This window comes from Eurosta solidaginis, chromosome 2 (assembly GCF_040869045.1).
Source record: "Eurosta solidaginis isolate ZX-2024a chromosome 2, ASM4086904v1, whole genome shotgun sequence".
Classification (NCBI taxonomy): Eukaryota; Metazoa; Arthropoda; class Insecta; order Diptera; family Tephritidae; genus Eurosta; species Eurosta solidaginis.
The window spans coordinates 95,651,377-95,669,974 of NC_090320.1; the positions used below are offsets into that span (position 1 = coordinate 95,651,377).

The 18,598-nt window shown below is 36.9% G+C and overlaps 1 protein-coding gene across 9 annotated transcripts in view; it reads right to left on the bottom strand.

Annotated features, from left to right (window-relative positions):
- TM9SF4 (transmembrane 9 superfamily protein member 4) overlaps positions 1 to 18,598 on the bottom strand; it is an 884,035-nt gene that overhangs the window by 696,277 nt on the left and 169,160 nt on the right. For all 9 annotated transcript variants that reach the window (XR_010949598.1, XM_067766009.1, XM_067766006.1 and 6 more), the window contains 2 exons: positions 5,449 to 5,837; positions 5,231 to 5,389 (listed from right to left, as the gene is read on the bottom strand). Coding sequence is in view for 8 of the 9 variants with exons in the window: in XM_067766009.1 (XP_067622110.1) it covers positions 5,231 to 5,389; positions 5,449 to 5,837 (548 nt within the window). In the remaining variant the exon portion in view is untranslated. The remainder of the gene's footprint in view (positions 1 to 5,230; positions 5,390 to 5,448; positions 5,838 to 18,598) is intronic.

Here is an 18,598-nt window from a genome sequence, read left to right on the forward strand (position 1 = left end):
TTTATGAGGGTTGTACAAACAGGAAATAAGACATTTTGTGGAATTATCGTACACCTCCGCCAACAGGTATTCCACATTACTACCCAAGCTATCAGACATGGTAATAGGCCTAATGTGTATGTTTTCTCTTGAATAGATAGCGACTCCTCATCCTTTTTTTGTTGTCATTTCTGAGCAGCTTATAATTGGCAATGTTAAAGTGAGAATCCTCCAAACTCTTAAGAAACCAGGTTTCTGTAACGCATATAACATCAACCCCGGATGACTCAAATACATACATATCTAATGAAGTTAAAGTGCACAATCTTGAAACCTCTCATTTCTGAAAAGAAAACGCCATTAGTATTTCGCGTTCAGTAAACGTACTCCATAAATTGTAAACGTCACAAAATTTCATTCGAAAGCAAATAGGCTTTCGAATATTCAAATTTATTTAATTGCATCAATTCTTTCTAAATGTATATTGTTACGAATATTAGCAAAACAAAGGGGTGCTGCTATCTCTAAGCCGATGCTAAGCAGTGACGTGAATTCACATCAATAATTCAATCATTATGTATCTACATAAACGAAACAATAATTGCGTGTAAACATATGTACCATGTACGTATACGATCAGCGGAGAAACAATGCACAAACTCATGCATATATCAGAGATACTCCTGAAAGTATGCAATGAGAGAAGCTATAAAATCGTGCAATTGTAGTTACAGCCGAGAAGTTTGAGAGCTGATGGCAACTAGTAGATTCTGGAAGCGCCTAGAAGATGCGAACGTTGAAATCAGAGAGTATAAAAGGCAGCAAATGTAGAGGCGCTGGAATTCAGTTTGTTTTGAGCTATCAAGCAGTTTCGATTAAGACGCTATCTAGCGAGCCATAGCAGTATTATTTTGAAAGTCAGTTTCATTTAAGCTATCAGTTAGGATATTAAGCCAGCTAGTTGCAAAGTATAAGTGTTATTGTGAAGTACTTTAATAAAGGCCATTTTTCCATTATTCAATATTGGAGTTATTTATTCAACAGTTTAGTGATACGAACTTAGCAAAAGGGCAAATAAGAGGATTCGCAAGTAAATTCGTTACAATTGGTGTCAGAAGAGGAATTGTTGAATAAATTCCAGAGGACAACAAGGACATGGCAAAGTTCAGTGAACTTTCCAGCAATTAAAGAAGGAATTGGAGAACCGTGGATTGAATACAAGCGGCGTTAAACTCGAACTTCAGGCACGGCTACGAGAGGCAATGGAAGCAGAAGGAATTGATGTGGACGAGTATGTCTTTTATCCTGATGGCAACTAGAAGAACAGAAAACGTATATGACATCACAGATAGAATCCCAAGAGACACGAATAACATCGAAGATTGAAGCACAAGAAACGCGTATGTCAGAAATGTCGACACAGATAACATCCAAGATGGAAATACAGCTCGAAGACCAGAAGACATATATGGCATCCCAACTGGAAGAGTAGAAGACATATATGGCGTCCCAATTGGAATCACAGGAGGCACGTATTTCAGAAATGACGTCGCAAGTGTCATCTCAACTGGAAGACCAAAAGACATATATGGCATCTCAATTGGAAGCGCAAGAGGCACGTATATCTGAAATGTCGGCAGAAATTTTGGAACAGGTATCATCAAAACTGGAAGCACAGGATGCAAAAATGGCTCAATTTCAGGCAGAAGTAGATGATTTAAAAGGTCGCATGGAGCAGTTACAACTAAATTGCGCAGCTGTTGCAGCAAGCAATCCAAAGGTGAAAACACCATCCTTTGACGGTTCTGTTCCTTTTCAGGTCTTTAACCTACAGTTTGAGAAGACCGCAGCAGTGAACAACTGGAATGCTGAAGATAAAGTTCCTGTACTGTTCATGGCGTTGAAAGGGCCTGCAGCTGAGATTTTACAAACCATTCCAGAGGGCGAACGGAACCGTTATGAAGCATTGATGGGCGCTCTAGGGAGAAGATACGGAACTGAGCATAGGAGACAAATATACCAAATGGAGTTGCTGAACCGTTTCCAGAGGCCTGGTGAAACATTGCAAGAGTTTGCGTCGGATATTGAAAGGCTAGCACATTTAGCGAATGCGGACGCACCCGTGGAATACACTGAAAGGGTAAAGATTCAGAGCTTTATAAATGGCATACGGGACGCCGAAACAAAGCGAGCTACATACGCAAACTCAAAGCCAACATTCGCAGAAACGGCGTCACAAGCTCTGATTCAGGAAACAGCGTCGCTTCTGTGTAAGCCAGTTTTCAAAGCACGCCGTGTGGAAGTAGAAAGGCCAGAGTGGGTATACCCAATATTGGAGGCGCTGAAAGGATCACAAAAGCGGAGTGAAAAATTTATCAAATGCTTCAAATGCGGGAAGTCCGGTCACATTGCACGTCATTGCGTTCTTGGTCCTAATTGTTCCAACAATGTGGGTGGCCGTAAACGCAAAGCTGGCGGAAATGAGCAAGAGCGTGTCGGATGTAAAGAACGAAAACTTGCCCCGGCTATTGAATGTCCTGTGATATCTGTGTCGCAAATTGCTAGAAAATCGAGCAGTCTTACCGTCAGAGGGAATGCAGATGGCAAAGAACGTGTAATGACTGTAGATACGGGCGCATCTCTTTCCTTGATCCGATCTGACTTGGTCAACAGGAGAGTGAAACCGTTACCTGGAGCAAGGTTGCGTACGGTCGCTGGCGAGTATAACCAAGTCCAGGGAGAAGTGATATGTGAAGTCTTGATTGGAAAGATCACGGTTCTACACAAATTCGTTGTGGCGAAGATCGTTGAGGAAGTCATATTGGGAGTGGACTTCTTGGTTGACCATGACATCAAGATCGATATGCAGAGAAGGGTGATGCGTTATGAGAACCAGGATATACCACTTAACTTCAAGTTGGAGAAAGGGTTCAGTAGTAATCGAGTAATGGTGGAGAAGACTCGACAAAGGCCACGAAAGTCAAAAGAAAAGGTTGATGGATCGAATGGGCCAAATAAAGCGAAATTAAAAGTACCTGCGAGAAAAAGACCGGCATCGACAAACCCTAATGGACGCACTAAAACGACTGAAAGAATTTTTCAGAAAGAATGCAAGGGTGGTTTCAAGCCAGCGCGCACTACTGTTGTGAAACGTCCAGACGATAATGATGATGCAAAGTCAATCCGTCAAGTGCAAGCTCTGCGAAGAAGTTCATTGGCCAAACAACAGAGTGCGAGAGAACGAACAAGAATAATGAGTAGTAAGATGAAACGCAGGTACAATGAGAACAAAAATTCGGAAGGTTTCTTGGAGGGAGATTTGGTACTGTTAAACAACCCTCACCGGCGGAAAGGTGTTCCAGCCAAATTTCGGTGCAGTTGGGAAGGCCCGTATAGTTGTGAAAAAGATCAGTGATACCATCTATCGCATACAAACCACTGGGAAACCACGGATTAGAAGAGTGGTACATTTGGAGATGCTAGCAGCGTTTAGATCGAAAGATTTGTCTGATCGGGACGATCAGACTTAGGTGGAGGGCAGTGTTACGAATATTAGCAAAACTATGGGGTGCTGCTATCTCTAAGCCGATGCTAAGCAGTGACGTGAATTCACATCAATAATTCAATCATTATGTATCTACATAAACGAAACAATAATTGCGTCTACACATATGTACCGTACGTATACGAGCAGCGGAGAAACAATGCACAAACTCATGCATATATCAGAGATACTCCTGAAAGTATGCAATGAGAGAAGCTATAAAATCGTGCAATTGTAGTTACAGCTGAGAAGTTTGAGAGCTGATGGCAACTAGTAGATTCTGGAAGCGCCTAGAAGATGCGAACGTTGAAATCAGAGAGTATAAAAGGCAGCAAATGTAGAGGCGCTGGAACTCAGTTTGATTTAATCTATCAAGCAGTTTCGATTAAGACGCTATCTAGCGAGCCATAGCAGTATTATTTTGAAAGTCAGTTTCATTTAAGCTACCAGTTTGGTTATTAAGCCAGCTAGTTGCAAAGTATAAGTGTTATTGTGAAGTACTTTAATAAAGGCCATTTTTCCATTATTCAATATTGGAGTTATTTATTGAACAGTTTAGTGATACGAACTTAGCAAAAGGGCAAATAAGAGGATTTGCAAGTAAATTCGCTACAATATATAAAATATATGTATATAATAAGCAAAAAAGTAATAAACGTGAACAATGTCAGTAACTGGCGTACTAAGTCAATTTATTTTTTTGTTTCAGGACACAAACAACCAAGCAGATTGTAATATCCATGGGCATCCCTAGAACGCGATGACAAAACACTGCCTGTCTTACGGTACAGACGATTTATGGTAAGCTTACGTTATGGTTTACACAATCACAGTCCGTTGTGCTCCTCGAAATGTTCTCCGCGGATTGGTAGCCAAAAGCTGGATAGTTAACCATAAAGTGATTATATGGATCCACCTCGGAATCATCTATGGCAGGATACTGATACTCCTGTCAAGATAGTCCCTGCTTGCAAATAGGTTCACAGACGATTTGACTTCCAAACCTTTTAAAGCTCTCTTGATACCAGTCGGCAGGACATTATTGTTATCGATGATATCGATGTCAAGAAAGGCATCCAGCACCAACTGTGCACTCGAGTGACCCCTCTATAATCGATCTAGAGGAACTTTAAGACCTCTTCCCCACTTTCGGAATGAAGGTGACTTGTATCATATTATAAGCCTTGGGGACATAGTCTGACTTCATGCAGGTGACGTTTATGGAAGCCAGCTGTAAGTAATCCCCAGAGATTCTGCACCTGCACAAGAATTATGCCACCAGTCCCTGGAGAATTGTAGGTGTTAAAATAGTAAGATGAGTGACAACCTTGTTTGGCCAACAGTCTTTTTAGTATATCTTAAATCGAAACTTTCCCTCAAAGACTTCAATTTAGTTACAAAATCCTTGCTCCACCACAAAGTTATTGTTCCTACGAAGGCTATATTACAATGTCGGCCGTGTTATTGCTTAGCAAAGCCTTTTGAATATTTTTAATGTTTTTATATAAATAAATTGTAATTTTTCTGTAAAAACTCATCGAATCTATTAAAATTCGTCAAAAATTACGATACGATAGTGAACGTATATCGCAATATCAACATTGTCTATTATATGATCAGTAACGTAAATCTTTCCGATACGATTGCCTATTACATCACGGAACTCACGACCGCAAATATGTTTTATGAAAACTAGGATAAACTTACTTTACATGCATATGGTAGGAAAGTATAAATTGCAGGTGATTATTAATGTAAATATTTTCACCGTCAGCATAACCCAAGCGGTAGCCATGCTCGTATGTTATTTCATTGGGGTTATCACTACTCACGATTCTTGTTGCTACTGGCAAGTTATCAACGAGTCTGAAATTTATTTCACAATATACATTTGTAAACATAATCAAAATTATACATGAACTTACAGGTGAACGAAATATTCATGCTGAATTCTTTCAGAAACAATGGCTGACTGATACTTGTCCCAATTCATTGGCTGATCCTTCTTGTTGCATAGCAACTTGCAGTTTATATTTTCAGCCATACGCACCTCATAGGGTGTATTTACAATCCGATCTCCTCGCAGAACTTCACCCAAATTCTCAGACTTATAAATTAATGTGCCATTTTTCGGCAGACAGAATTGAAGTGAATAATATTGATAAGGCAACTGCGTACGGCTGCTAGTCATTTTTACAGCTTTGACATCAATTTTTTGTCCCACTAAAAATTCAACCGGTGCAACTCCCGGAACATAAAAGGACTTTGCCACAAAAGAAAGTGTAAGAATGAATATTATCCGCGTCGCCATTAACTGAAACAGACAAAATATATATATAAATATTTACATTCGTAACAAACTACCCAATTCAGGCCAGTAAAAAGGCAGTTTAAATTTGCGTTTACATTCAAAGCAAAGCAACATCAAAATTTTTAGAAATAAGGTTTTTCAATTAGAAGAAAATTTTTCTAAGCGGGGTCGCCCCTCGGCAGTGTTTGGCAAGCGCTCCGGGTGTATTTCTGCCATGAAAAGCTCTCAGTGAAAACTCATCTGCCTTGCGGATGCCGTTCGGAGTTGGCATAAAATCCTGTAGGTCCCATCCGGCCAATTTGTAGGGAAAATCAAGAGGAGCAAGACGCTCGGCCTTATATCTATTCGGAGGTTATCGCGCCTTACATTTATTTTTTTATTTACATTCAGAGATTTAGTTTTTCAGATAATCTGAAAGCGGCTGATAAGGAAAGCTTAAATCATAATTTTGATTTGATTGGATTATATTTGCAGTTTTGCATTGTTATAGATTTTAATAAAAAACTCGGGAACGATAGGTGGTACATAAAAAGTTAAATATTTATTATGCTCGTAATAAAATTTACTGCACTTTTATGCTATGGTAAACAATAAGATCTTAAATTAATACTTACATAATTAGCGCCTCCATCAAGGTGCGCCAATCGCTTCTTCATTTTGCAAGATTTTACAACATTCGTGCGCCACTATGGTGAGATATTTTTATACTCAGTTGAGCAGAGCTCACAGAGTATATTAACTTTGATTGCATAACGGTTGGTTGTACAGGTCCGTCCGTCCGTCTGTCCGTTAACACGATAACTTGAGTAAATTTTGAGGTATCTTGATGAAATTTGCTATGTAGGTTCCTGGGCACTCATCTCAAATCGCTATTTAAAATGAACGATATCGGACTATAACCACGCCCACTTTTTCGATATCGAAAATTTCGAAAAATCGAAAAAGTGCGATAATTCATTACCAAATACGCATTAAGCGATGAAACTTGGTAGGTGAGTTGAGCTTATGACGCAGAATAGAAAACTAGTAAAATTTTTGACAATGGGCGTGGCACCGCCCACTTTTAAATGAAGGTAATTTAGAAGTTTTGCAAGCTGTAATTTGGCAGTCGTTGAAGATATCATGATGAAATTTGGCAGGAACGTTACTCTTATTATTTTATGTCTGCTTAATAAAAATTAGCAAAATCGTAGAACAACCACGCCCACTTTTTAAAAAAAATTTTTTTTAAATTCAAATTTTAAAAGAAAAGTTAATATTGTCACGGATATTAGCATCCCTAAGCTATACCATCACTAAGGCGATGCTAAGCGATGTTCACGTCAATAATCAAATCATGTATACACATATATAAGGCAGCCGAGAGATGTCACACACAGATGCATTTACTTATACGCCTATGTGTGTGCGAGAGACTGTAAACTACAAACTCACATACATCTGAGAGACGCTGAAAAGTAGAAAATTGTAAACAAGTAGAAACTATATGAGAACTATAAACACTCGAAATAGTTGGTAAGTTCTGGAAATAGAAGAGCCTAGATGTATGCAGCGTAAACTATAAAAGCGGCACAAGCGAGTAAAATGGAATTCAGTTTGATTTGAGTTGTCAAGCAGTTACGACTAAGACGATATCTAGCGAGCAATAGCAGTATTATTTTGAAAGTCAGTTTCATTTAAGCTATCAGTTTGGTTATTAAGCTATTCGTTGCACAGTTTGAGTGTTATTGTGAAGTATTTTAATAAAGGCCATCTTTTTCCATTATCCAATATTGGAGTTATTCAACAGTTTAGCGATACGAACCTAGCAAAAGGGCAAATAAGAAGATTTGCAGGAAATTCGTTACAATATCTTTACAGCATATAAGTAAATTATGCCAACATTCAACTCCAGTGCAACAAAATACAAAAATAAAAGAAAATTTTAAAATGGGCGTGGCTGCGCCCTTTTTCATTTAATTTGTCTAGGATGCTTTTAATTCCATAAGTCGAACAAAAATTAACCAATCCTTGTGAAATTTGGTAGAGGCTTAGCTCCGAGGACGATAACTGTTTCCTGTGAAAAAGGGCGAAATCGGTTGAAGCCACGCCCAGTTTTTATACACAGTCGATCGTCTGTCCTTCCGCTCGGCCGTTAACACAATAACTTGAGCAAAAATCGATATATCTTTACTAAACTCAGTTCACGTACTTATCTGAACTCACTTTGTATTGGTGTAAAAAATGGCCGAAATCCGACTATGACCACGCACACTTTTTCGATATCGAAAATTACGAAAAATGAAAAAAATGCCATAATTATATACCAAATACAAAAAAAGGAATGAAACATGGTAATTTTATTGGTCTATTGAAGCAAAATATAACTTTAGAAAAAAACTTGGTAAAATGGGTGTGACACCTACCATATTAAGTAGAAGAAAATGAAAAAGTTTTGCAGGGCGAAATCAAAAGCCCTTGGAATCTTGGAAGGAATACTGTACGTGGTATTACATATATAAATAAATTAGCGGTACCCGACAGATGATGTTCTGGATCACCCTGGTCCACATTTTGGTAGATATCTCGAAAACGCCTTCACATATACAACTAAGGGCCACTCCCTTTTAAAACCCTCATTAATACCTTTAATTTGATACCCATATCGTACAAACACATTCTAGAGTCACCCCTGGTCCACGTTTATGGCGATATCTCGAAAAGGCATCCACATATAGAACTAAGGCCCACTCCTTTTTAAAATACTCATTAACACCTTTCATTTGATACCCATATCGTACAAACAAATTCTAGAGTCACCCCTGTTCCACCTTCATGTCGATATCTCGAAAAGGCGTCCACCTATAGAACTAAGACCCACGCCTTTTTAAAATACTCATTAACACCTTTCATTTGATACCCATATCGTAAAAACAAATTCTAAAGTCACCCTGGTCTACCTTTATGGAGATATCTCGAAAAGGCGTCCACCTATAAAACTTAGGCCCACTCCCTTTTAAAATACTCATTAACACCTTTCATTTGATACCCATATCGTACAAACAAATTCTCGAGTCAGACCTGGTCCATCTTTATGGCGATATCCCTAAATGGCGTCCATCCTCTTAAAATACTCTTTAATACCTTCCATTTGATACACATGTCATACAAACACATTCCAGAGTTACCCTAGGTTCCTTTTACAACATGGTGATTTCCCTTACATTGTCTCCACAGCTCTCAACTGAGTATGTAATGTTCGGTTACACCCGAACTTACCCTTCCTTACTTGTTTATACTCAGTTTAGCAGAGCTCACAGAGTATATTAACTTTGATTGGATAACGGTTGGTTGTACAGGAATAAAGGAATCGAGATAGATATAGACTTCCATATATCAAAATCATCAGTATCGAAAAAAAATTTGATTAAGCCATGTCCGTCCGTCCGTCTGTCCGTTAACACGATAACTTGAGTAAATTTTGAGATATCTTGACGAAATTTGGTATGTAGATTCCTGGGCGCTCATCTCAGATCGCTATTTAAAATGAACGATATCGGACTATAACCACGCCCACTTTTTCGATATCGAAAATTTCGAAAAATCGAAAAATTGAGATAATTCATTACCAAAGAGGGATAAAGCGATGGAACTTGGTAGGTGCGTTGAACTTATGACGCAGAATAGAAAATAAGTAAAATTTTGGACAATGGGCGTGGCACCGCCCACTTTTAAAAGAAGGTAATTTAGAAGTTTTGCAAGCTGTAATTTGGCAGTCGTTGAAGATATCATGATGAAATTTGGCAGGAACGTTACTCCTATTACTATATGTATGCTTAATAAAAATTAGCAAAATCGGAGAACGACCACGCCCACTTTTAAAAAAATTTTTTTTTAAAGTGAAATTTTTACAAAAAATTTAATATCTTTACAGTATATAAGTAAATTATGTCAACATTCAACTCCAGTAATGATATGGTGCAACAAAATACAAAAATAAAACAAAATTTCAAAATGGGCGTGGCTCCGCCCTTTTTCATTTGATTTGTCTAGGATACATTTAATGCCATAAGTCGAACAAAAATTTACCAATCCTTGTGAAATTTGGTAGCGGCTTAGATTCTAGGACGATAACTGTTTTCTGTGAAAAAGGGCGAAATCGGTTGAAGCCGCGCCCAGTTTTTATACACAGTCGACCGTCTGTCCTTGCGCTCGGCCATTAACACGATAACTTGAGCAAAAATCGATATATCTTTACTAAACTCAGTTCACATAATTATCCGAACTCACTTTCTATTGGTATAAAAAATGGCCGAAATTTGACTATGACCACGGCCACTTTTTCGATATCGAAAATTACGAAAAATGAAAAAAGTGTCATAATTCTATACCAAATACGAAAAAAGGGTTGAAACATGGTAATTGGATTGGTTTATTGACGCAAAATATAACTTTAGAAAAAAACTGTAAAATAGGTGTGACACCTACCATATTAAGTAAAAGAAAATGAAACAGTTCTGCAGGGCGAAATCAAAAGCCCTTGGAATCATGGCAGGAATACTGTTCGTGGTATTACATATATAAATAAATTAGCGGTACCCGACAGATGATGTTCTGGCTCACCCTGTTCCACATTTTGGTCGATATCTCGAAAACGCCTTCACATATACAACTACCACCACTCCCTTTTAAAATTCTTATTAATACCTTTAATTTGACACCCATATTGTACCAAAACATTATAGAGTCACCCCTGGTCCACCTTTATGGCGATATATCGAAAAGGCGTCCACCTATAGAACTAATGCCCACTCCCTTTTAAAATACTCATTATCACCTTTTGTTTGATACCCATAATGTACAAACGCATTCTAGAGTCAACCCTGGTCCACCTTTATAACTATAGCCGGAAAAGGCCCTTTTAAAATACTCGTTAACACCTTTCATTTGATACCCGTACAAAAATTCTAAAGTCACCCCTGGTCCACCTTTATGGCGATATCTCGAAAAGGCGTCCACCCATAGAACTAAGGCCCACTCACTTTTAAAATACTCTTTAACACCTTTCATTTAATACTCATATCGTACAAATTAATTCTAGAGTCACCCCTGGTCCACCTTTATGGCGATATTTCGAAAAGGCGTCCACCTATAGAACTAAGGCCCACTCCCTTTTAAAATACTTATTAACACCTTTCGTTTGATACCCATATTGTACAAACGCATTCTAGAGTCATCCCTGGTCCACCTTTATGGCGATATCTCGAAAAGGCGTCCACCCATAGAACTAAGGCCCACCCACTTTTAAAATACTCATTAACACCTTTCATTTGATACCCATATCGTCCAAATTAATTCTAGAGTCACCCCTGGTCCACCTTTATGGCAATATCTCGAAAAGGCGTCCACCCATAGAACTAAGGCCCACTCCCTTTTAAAATACTCATTAACACCATTTATTTGGTACCCATATCGTACAAACTAATTCCAGAGTCACCCCTGGTCCACCTTTATGGCGATATCTCGAAAACGCGTCCACCTATAGAACTAAGCCCCACTCCGTTTTAAAATACTCATTACCACCTTTCATTTGATACCCATATCGTACAAACAAATTCTAGAGTCAGCCCTGGTCCACCTTTATGGCGATATCTCGAAAAGGTGTCCACCTATAGAACTATGGCCCACTCCCCCTGAGAAAATGTTTGAATCAACGTTCATATACTATTCGCCCTATACGTTGCATGTATATATTCGCCTCGATAAGCGCTTACGATTTACTATTGCATCCTAAAATGTACTTGTATGTAGAAATTATCCCGTGCATGCAACAAACGGGAATTTTTCTTTCAACAAAGCGGAAAATAAATCAAAAATAATCAAAAAAAAAAACATCAAAAATAATCAACTACTTTTGATTATTTTTGATTTTTTCTTCATTTTTGATTACTCTTGATTTCTTTTGATTTTTTCAATAATCGTGAAAAATCATGATTTTTGTGATTATTTTTTTGATCAATTGAAAAGTAATCATTAAAAATAGAAAATAATGGCAAGTAATCAATAAAAGGCGTTTAACGAAAATAATCAATATATTATAAGAGCGCACAATTACTGCCGTATGCTGATAAAATTGATATTATTGGCCTGAAAAAATGCGCTGTGGGTTCTGCCTTCTCGGGATTACATAAAGAAACACAAAAATTGAGTCTTGCGGTAAACGAGGATAAGAAATAGTACTTGATGTCATCCACGTCACTGTTGATGAATATTAATTCGAGACTGTGAAAGATTTCGTCTGAGAGCTGGACGAAGACTCTCCGGCCAAAAAAGTATTTCAGTCGACACTGCAGTTTGGAAGCAGAGGAAGGGAGACCTCCATTGAGTTGGGAGAGGCAGGTGAAGGAAGACTTGATATCCCTTGGTGCTCCCAATTAGCGTCAGTTATCGCGAAACAGGGATAGCTGGCGTGCCTCATCCCGAAACGAGGAAAATCGCTTAGGCGGTTAAGCGCCATTTAATGAAGATGATGACATAACATTTGCTAAGAATTATGCTGCATGAAAATGTTGTAGGGAAAACAAATAAAGGAATATTAATGGTAAGTTAAGATAGAATAGGACAGTTTTCTTTATAGTAAAAAGTGAATATGTTATATCAAATGAATTAGAATGAGAGTTAAAATTATGACACAACCACCGAAAAGGTCCTTTTAGTTCGAAATGAGATCTGCATCGCCTCAAAAGAAGACGTTTGTAATGTCTTGATGCTAGTCATGGGACATTGAATTTACTTCGTTCAAAAGAAAGGAGCTAGAAACCAGTTCATTCAGTAGTTTAACAACAAATAATACGCCTAGCATTTATCTACTACTTGCGAGAGTTGAAAGATTGATAAGTTTTATCCGTCTAATATAAGGTGGAAAATTAAAGCGGAGACCCAATGAAAATTCCTAAAAGAGAAAAGTAAAAATTGCTTCTGTATTAACTCTAGTCTATCTGCATAAGCTTGATATGGCGGATTCCAGACTATTGATCCGTATTCTAGTATCGGTCTAACTAATGTGGTAAAAAGAGCTTTAGATACATAAGGGTCACTAAATTCTTTAGGCCATCGTTTAACGAATGATAGAACACCTTTAGCCTTATTGGCAGTAGTCATAATGTGAAGGTTGAAACTAAGTTTAGCATCCATCGTGACTCCCAAGTCAACAAAATAATTTATTGATAAAAGACAAAAATCATTAACTATGTAAGAGGCTGCTGGCAAAGATCTCCAAGAGAGGCACATGAATTTACATTTATTGAGATTCAGCGGCATTGAATTCGCGTTGCACTAAACAGGTTAAATCCGCTTGAAGCAAGGGATGTTCTTCAATAGACTCATAGGTCCTAAATAGTTTTACATCACCAGCATACATTAAAATTTGGGAATATTTTATTGTGGTACAGATATCATTAATAAATAGCAAGAACAGCATTGGACGGAGATGACTGCCCTGTGGGACGCCAGAGCGAACATTAATCACATTTGAAAGAGTATTTTTTAAATTACTTGTTGCGTTCTACCGCAGAGACACCAAGATATCTATTGGGCGAGACCAGGTTGGAAGCCAAGCCGATCCAGCTTATGGATAAGCAAGGAGCGGGAAACTTTATCAAATGCTTTACTGAAATCAGTGTAAAAAACATCGGTGTGAGGATTTTCTCTAAATCCATTAGAAACATGAGTTTTGAATTCAAGTAGGTTGGTAATGGTAGATTTGCTTTTACAGAATCCGTGTTAGGAATCTGCAATCAACGTAGAAATGGAAAATGTTAGCTGATTGGTAACAATGGCTTCAAATACCTTTGGGGTGGCAGACAATTTTGCAATTCCTCGATAATTTTCTACACATGACCTACTGCCGCTTTGGGAAGGGGTATGGGAAAAGATTCCTTCCAAGCAGCAGGAAAAACACCCTGTTTTAGGGACATGTTGAATAAATCAGTTAGGGGCTGATAAATGTGTTCAGCGCATTTTTTAAGAAAACATGTAGGAATTAGGTCAGGACCGTATTTGTAAGATTCCTTCAAATACGTTAAATATGTAAAAACCTCCTGTGGAGATTTTGCTCGAATATTAATTGCGTTAAGTGCGTTAAGTTCAAACGGGTATTCATTAGACAGTGAAATTAATTCTGCGGAATAGTTAGATTTGTAAAATTGTACAAACAACATCGTCGCTAGAGAAATCATCACGGTATTTCATACCAGAAGGAAACCCTTAGTAGTATGTAAATGGGGATTCCAGGAGATTCATGGGGATTCCAGCCCAAATGGTGCAAGGAAAAGTATATACACACCCACACACATATATATACAGCAAAACAATTCCGCTAGGTGGCGCATAGGTTTTTTCGGTTTGTGTTCTGGCTAATCTTCCACTAGGTGGCGCATAAGGAAAAGCTTAGAGCTTTTTACCTTTAGCAGAGCTTTGCCGTTCAGGAGAGAATCGGGGGCCCTACATTTTTAAAGGGCCGCAAATTTTTAAATGTCTCCTCATATTTCTAATGAGTCCTAGACTTCACCCGAGTCGTTTTAAATAGTCCCATAGATTTCTAATCGAGCGACTGCTCCCCAATCCCCCCACCCCCTTTTTTCTCGTCTACAAAAAGTAGCAGTTGGACACCTGTAGTACCGCCCAACCCCAACCCCCAAACCCCCAACCCCCTTTTTTCTCGATGGGCACTTGTGGTACCCCCCCCCCCCTTTTTTTTCTCGTCAGCAAAACGGGCCTGTCGGGCACCCGATAAGGGGCAGATTAAACATTTTGTTCAGCATTTTATTTGATTGTAAGTTTGTGTGTGTGTGTGTGTGTGTACATGCTGATGCTGGTCCATATATATATATGCATGTGAGAATTTCATAATTAACTAAAGGTTATCTTAATATTGAACTCATGATTTTCCATTATTGAACATTTTATTTGTCTTTTTCTTAGGGTATAAGTTTGTATCTACATACTTACACATATTTCTGTACATGAGAATATCAACAAACTACAAAATACATGCCGATGGCCACATCCATCCATGGGAAACTTGTTCCAATGTAAATACTTACTTTTTTTGTCAAATAAACCTTTTTCAAATAAATAAAAACATTTTTTATTTAAAATTTAAAAATTTTTTATTTATATTTTTCTCCATACGTGGCGTAATATACTTGTGTGTGTGCGTGTGTTTGTGTAGTTTCGTAAAAGTACTACTATTTTTCTAAATAATCATTTTGACAACATATGTAAATGGAATATATTCATACATTTCATCATGGATGAGTATACAATAAGCAGCGGTGTTGGCAGATACGGCTCAATCCGAATATCGATGGGACCGCTTTTTATAGATTCATTCTGATGTGTAACATCTAAAACAATTATTGGAGCATGTTGAACAATTTGATCAGGTGATAAAAGTGGTTGGGGAGTGCGTCCATAGTAACTTTGTTGAAATTTCAAATACATGTCATATAATAGAGCATACCGATTTCGATCAAATTTAATATTAAGATCATCATATGGATATGTAGTGGAGTTGAGGTGAACTTTAACATCCAATAAGTCACAATGTGCAATTTATTTTCATTTTGAAATCCTAAAATAATATAGCGAGGTCTTGCATTTTCACCAACCACTAAGATATTAGTGCTTTCCTGTAGAGACGGGTTATGATAAACATCCCAACTTCTAAACGAAGTGTTTAGTGGTTGTTTGCTATTAATTGTTCTCAACATAGTTAACCGATACGAGTCTGAAAGTTCAACATTTAAAAGTTTTAATAAAAGCTTTTCTGATGGTGCAGTTGACGTCATAACAGCATCATCTTCTTTGGTTCGTATAAAGCTTAATTCATGTTTACAATTAACAATAATTTTATCAAAATCTTCAGCAAATCCAAGCAGTTTTTTCAACGGTATACAAAAATTAAAATGTCCAGTCTTTAGGCTAATATTTTCAAATGGACGCCACCCTGCATTTTTTAGATTTTTACTCTCAAATTCGTTAAGTGATACATAATTTTCCATTGCTGTTGCAATACCCAACTTTCTAGTGCGATCAATTTCTATTCCATTAATTTCATATTGAATCTCCTCGAATAAATACGCCATACAATTATTAAGCAGCTGCACAGTTTTTGAAACTTGCGAATTACTATTTGATATGAATCCCTCAATGTATAAAATACTCTCACTAGGTAACACATATAGGTCTTGATTTTGTATAGGCATCCGAATTTCATCATTGTTTTGAAACGATTTCAGATATGGTATGTAGCTATGGTAATCCTTTTTTATTATACTATTATCAAATATGGGTTTGGACAAAACGTTTATTATATCACTCACTCATTTTTTAAACTAAATCCTAGACCTATTAGGAACTCCTTATTCGCGGGGGTTAAATCAATTTTATGTTGAACAGGAGATTTTACTTCTTTAGAGTGTAGATTTTTTTGTTTTTGTAGCCCATACTTTTGAGGCTGATTGAAAACTATTCAAAAAATCTGTATGTGGTGGCTTTTTATTAAAAATTATCATTTTCTGGATAGGTTTTAAATGCAGTCTTATTGATATGTTCTCTCCACGAAAATTAACCAAGCTACCAGTTTGATCAACAACTCTAAGAACTAGAGTGCTTATTCGACATGTATTAACCGGTAAATATATAACATTAGCAGGTGTTTCTGAGATTTTATATCCTGGACTAACTCTAAGCGAATACTGATGAATTGTATGCACAGATATTTCAATTATATATGATCCGTTGATGATATTACATTCAACAGATATCGTGTTTATTTTTGTTATATCCACTGGTTTGTCGGAGTAATGAACAATCCCCGGCTTCAGTACTCTTCTACTGAAATCTAGTAATGGACCAATTGAGTATTCTTTATCAAAATTTACTTCTTCCTTAAAGTTCATAAATTCAGTTAGAAATGTATTAGGGTTAGCGCTTATATCAATATACCCTTGATTTGAAGGGTCATATATTTTAGTAATTGTCTCAACTATATCATCCATTTCATATGTTCCAACAGGTATCTCAATAACATTCGATCCAATGTGAAACAAATTGTTTTCTTTGTCCACGTTTGGAATTGTATGATATGAGTCAAAACTGATTAACCCACAGACATAATCAAAAAAAAAGAAGAATTTCCGAGCTCTAGGTCACACATATATATTAATAATAAAAATGCACTTAATTATAATATATGTTGTATTTATTTATATTGTCGATATTTCGATTTCAATTAGAAATCATCTTCAGGGCTGTAAAAAATAAATTTTTCTATTTATAAAAACCACAAATGCACAAACATAATCTAACACTTACACTTGTGAATGCACCTTGTCGACTAATTTAAAATTTCAGTGCAGAACACAGAATATCATAAACAGAAAACAAAGATGTATACAAATAATAAACAGTAATAATAAACAAAATATCTGCTAACAACAACGTATATATTAACTTGTTGGACACCCTCAGCATTATTGTTGCTAACTTCTCTTCATTACCAAATGTCTGTATGCGTGAGCGATGTTGTCGGTGTCGCTCTTAAAATTCATGCGTATGTCATTAGCTGTATTGATTATATGTAGCATTTCGAGAGTGTACCGCTTGGAATATTGTTTTTCTTCTTGCAATATTGTAACATTCTCTAAGTCCGGAGAGTGTCCCGTGGTCTTGCAATGTTGCGATAAAGCCGTTCTGTTGTCGTTAGAGTGGTCGCGGTGGGTACGTGGGTACTACTAAATCAAAACTAAAGACAAGGATTTCCGCTCACAAATCGAACATCAAAATCGCGACCACTCTAACGACAACAGAACGGCTTTATCGCAACATTGCAAGACCACGGGACACTCTCCGGACTTAGAGAATGTTACAATATTGCAAGAAGAAAAACAATATTCCAAGCGGTACACTCTCGAAATGCTACATATAATCAATACACCTAATGACATACGCATGAATTTTAAGAGCGACACCGACAACATCGCTCACGCATACAGACATTTGGTAATGAAGAGAAGTTAGCAACAATAATGCTGAGGGTGTCCAACAAGTTAATATATACGTTGTTGTTAGCAGATATTTTGTTTATTATTACTGTTTATTATTTGTATACATCTTTGTTTTCTGTTTATGATATTCTGTGTTCTGCACTGAAATTTTAAATTAGTCGACAAGGTGCATTCAAAAGTGTAAGTGTTAGATTATGTTTGTGCATTTGTGGTTTTTATAAATAGAAAAATTTATTTTTTACAGCCCTGAAGATGATTTCTAATTGAAATCGAAATATCGACAATATAAATAAATACAACATATATGGTATAATTAATAGCATTTTTATTATTAATATATATGTGTGGCCTAGAGCTCGGAAATTCTTCTTTTTGATATAACTTTTGAAAGGCCGAAAATAAAAATAAAAACAATATCAATCACAGACATAATCTTGTTTGAGTTCTATGGGAGGGAAATAATTTGCAATCAGTATAGATGAATTACCACTTATTGTTAATGTAATCGACATGTTGATAGGCTATCATTAAATACTTAACTGAAATAATTATTAAAACACTTTTCTATTTATTTACTTTATTAATTTAAATCATTGACATCCACCCAGGAATTGTGTTCAGAAGAGAATCCTAACCATTTAACATAAACTCTATTGTTTCGACGTCTCAAAACTTTTTCAATTGATAGTCTTCAAGTATATATGTTGTAGGGTT